The sequence below is a fragment of the Penaeus monodon genome, chromosome 20 (assembly GCF_015228065.2).
Source record: "Penaeus monodon isolate SGIC_2016 chromosome 20, NSTDA_Pmon_1, whole genome shotgun sequence".
Taxonomy (NCBI): Eukaryota; Metazoa; Arthropoda; class Malacostraca; order Decapoda; family Penaeidae; genus Penaeus; species Penaeus monodon.
In genome coordinates this window covers 44,005,970-44,006,288 of record NC_051405.1, presented here as the reverse complement: position 1 = coordinate 44,006,288, position 319 = coordinate 44,005,970, and the positions used below count along the sequence as shown (strand labels likewise).

General features: G+C 40.1%; 1 protein-coding gene across 1 annotated transcript in view; it reads left to right on the top strand.

Annotated features, from left to right (window-relative positions):
* Positions 1–319, top strand: part of LOC119586006 (very-long-chain (3R)-3-hydroxyacyl-CoA dehydratase hpo-8-like) — a 4,589-nt gene that overhangs the window by 3,491 nt on the left and 779 nt on the right. The window contains exon 5 of the mRNA XM_037934718.1: positions 68–191. Within this exon, the coding sequence (XP_037790646.1) occupies positions 68–191 (124 nt within the window). The remainder of the gene's footprint in view (positions 1–67; positions 192–319) is intronic.

Below are 319 nucleotides of genomic sequence, written 5' to 3'. Positions count from 1 at the left end.
GTTTTTAGATACATTCTTATATTTTTATATATCAGCAATTTATTGGTCTTGTTTTTTTGCCTACCAGATCATGCACTCGGCTGTCGGTCTTGTGTCCTCCAGCGTAATGATGGTCCTACCACAGGTGTTCTCTCGTTTGATGGTGACTTGGGCCATCCTCTACTCTTTTGAAGACTCGCGCACCAGCATAGGTATGTTCCCTTACCCTCTGCAGGAAAGAACAATAAAGTTCCTGACTTTATAGTAATCCAGTATATACAGGGGTACTGATATGTAGCTCATTCGAAGAGTAAAATGAATTTTCCAACTCATGACTTTT